The sequence below is a fragment of the Dendroctonus ponderosae genome, unplaced genomic scaffold (genome assembly GCF_020466585.1).
Source record: "Dendroctonus ponderosae isolate FM_Combo_2020 unplaced genomic scaffold, Dpon_F_20191213v2 Dpon_F_20191213_11, whole genome shotgun sequence".
In the NCBI taxonomy this organism is placed as follows: Eukaryota; Metazoa; Arthropoda; class Insecta; order Coleoptera; family Curculionidae; genus Dendroctonus; species Dendroctonus ponderosae.
In genome coordinates this window covers 4,762,556-4,765,141 of record NW_026017213.1, presented here as the reverse complement: position 1 = coordinate 4,765,141, position 2,586 = coordinate 4,762,556, and the positions used below count along the sequence as shown (strand labels likewise).

The following is a 2,586-nucleotide window of genomic DNA, read 5'->3' as shown; positions in this document are numbered from 1 at the left end:
GTTGGAAAGTGTACTCTAGATTGTTTGCTACTTTTAAGTGTCGGTTCAGAAATATAAAAAATGCGGTGTGCAGTCATTTCATTTGTATTAAAATTTACATATCATCCGCGGCACCACAAACCGCATATTCCGTCGTAAATAATAGGAAAGTTTCATTGCGTCATTGTTTGATCTTCCGTCTCGTGAATCGTAATGTACTATTTCTGCAAGGATACATTTTCAGCTAACGCTATACTTTATTGCTCAACTGGCAACTGTAGTAGTGTGCAAAACAAATAAATTTCCGTTACTTTTAATTTTCAAGTCTAAAATCCGCTGCAAAGCATCTTGTAATTATAAGGAGGATTTATAAAAAAATAATTAAATGTGACAAAGACTAAATAAGCTATATTTAATCACATTTAGCAGATAGGAAAAAAGCACGCCAGGCAATGATTTCCACTGACGTCACGCAAATCGACGCAAGACCCTACCTTGTATTCATTGTATCATGTGTCAAACACGAGTTGATGACATTTATAACATAAAACAGTACTTACACACTTTTCGATCTGTTTCTATGGCGCTAAGAGCTTGGAAAAGTTGATTAGAACCAAACAAAACAAATCTCAATCAGTTGGAAACACTAATCACAAAATATTCCCCCCAGGAAGGGGGTATGTTCTGTGACACTAATGTCAATAAAACACGTGTCAAATTACTACTTAACTTGTAGTCATAATGTTAGGCACCAGAAGGCGTCTGGACTTTTGAACTCGCCTCAAACTCCGGCGTCTGTGTTAGGGCGTTGCCAAGTTAATTTTGTATTAAAATATTTTATTTTAATAATTTAAACAAATTGTAAGCAAGACTTTGTTCGTTTAAGCGCAACGTTCGCCTGCGTTATTAATGACAATTTAAATTTATATTTAAAAAATCTCTCATAATTTCACAAAAAAAACATTTTTTGCCCGTACAAACAACTTATTTCAGCGCTATCAAAGATTGCGTGCATTAATACATCCGTCCAATAACATCCTGTCTCTGTCCCTCTCGCTGGAGTTGAAAAAAAAAGGTGGAGTCGCAATTCGGGCGCATTCGCCATCGGATAGCAAAGCATCTTAAAAAGCTTTAGGGGCGGAGCCCGCTTAAGTAATTCCGCACCATCTAGCGTTACGTGGCCACGCAGCCCTGACTTAAGTCATCTCAGTTCAGTGAGACTCTCCAAACAGTCCAAGCAGTAAAATATGGATTTTCCTTCTGCTTCCAGACTGTTAATGTGGCGGTTTTAAGCATTTTTGTTCAGTGCACCGGGTGGACGAAACTGAGCCATCATGTGTGCGACTATTTTCCACACGCAAGATCCTAAGCCAAAGTTGGACATGATGTCTTTCCAGGATTGTGTTGCAGACGAACATTGGGACTATCTGTTTGCCAACAGCAAGGCAAATCCGCAGGAAAACACCCCGAAGATTCACTGCAAACTCGAGCAGACTGATTCAGACGAAGGGTGAGTCAAACGCGCAGAATGAGTTTTTTTTGGAACAATTACCAAGTTTGGTACGTCATCTTTCCAGATGTTTCACAAGGAAACAAGCCCTTAAAACGGTGTTCATCGTTTATTTACAGTTTTCCTTAAAAAGTTGCGATGTAAATTTCCCCAAAGACCATCAGCAACCGCGTAATTAAGACAAAATCCCATGGATAAAAGTCGAAACCATCGGCGATTCTTCCATTGGCAACACTTGCCTAATACCGGGGCTGTTGGCAAAGTACTGCCTACAGCCAAAAAAGAGCCAAAATCACTCTGGGTTTTTTTTGGCAGTTACCGATCGGCGATTTCCCCCAAAGCGACGGAAACGAAGAAAAACCCCAAACGCCCCACTGCATTCGCACTGCAAGAGTCCAAATTCAACGTGAACCGATTTCATTGCGAATACGACGGCTGTAGTCGCACCTACAGCACTGTAGGGAACCTCCGAACGCACATGAAGACTCACAAAGGTCCCTAAGAGCGTTGCCGCAATGCATTAACTAATAGCAGTTGTATCCGCAGGTGACTACCGGTTCAAATGCACAGTCTCCGACTGCAACAAGGCCTTCCTGACGTCCTACAGCCTTAAGATCCACGTGCGGGTGCATACGAAGGTGAAGCCGTTCGGCTGTATGCAGGATGACTGTCATAAGGCCTTTAACACCTTGTACAGATTGAGGGCCCATGAGCGCATCCATAACGGGCAAACGTTCAACTGCGAAGCGGCCGGCTGCAAGAAGTTCTTCACCACTTTGAGCGACTTGAAGAAGCATCGGCGGACGCATACGCGCGAAAAGCCTTATAGGTATTCGCCCTTATTCGGGCCCTTCGATTCTAGTAAGCCCAAAATTTTTCTAGGTGCGAAGAAAACGGCTGCGGAAAGTCATTTTCCGCCTCCCATCACCTGAAGATGCATCATCGCATCCACAGCGGCGAAAAGCCGTACGCGTGCAAAGAAACGCCGCAATGCAGCCGCGCCTTTGCCACGTCGCACAGCTTAAAGTCCCATATTAAGACGCACCAAAAAGGCACCGTTCAGAACAGTGGCGGATCCGCTCCTGAGCCGCAAGTCG

General features: G+C 43.3%; 1 protein-coding gene across 3 annotated transcripts in view; it reads left to right on the top strand.

Moving 5' to 3' along the window:
• The first annotated feature begins 1,146 nt into the window (after positions 1-1,146).
• The window catches only part of LOC109534775, a 21,138-nt gene continuing 19,698 nt past the window's right edge, over positions 1,147-2,586 (top strand). For 2 of the 3 annotated variants that reach the window (XM_048662724.1, XM_048662726.1), the window contains exons 1-4: positions 1,148-1,489; positions 1,805-1,983; positions 2,036-2,318; positions 2,372-2,582. In XM_048662724.1, the coding sequence (XP_048518681.1) occupies positions 1,314-1,489; positions 1,805-1,983; positions 2,036-2,318; positions 2,372-2,582 (849 nt within the window). In that variant the 5' untranslated portion in view covers positions 1,148-1,313. Of the gene's footprint in view, positions 1,490-1,804; positions 1,984-2,035; positions 2,319-2,371; positions 2,583-2,586 lie in introns of all 3 variants that reach the window. The other variant, XM_048662725.1, reaches the window with a different exon arrangement.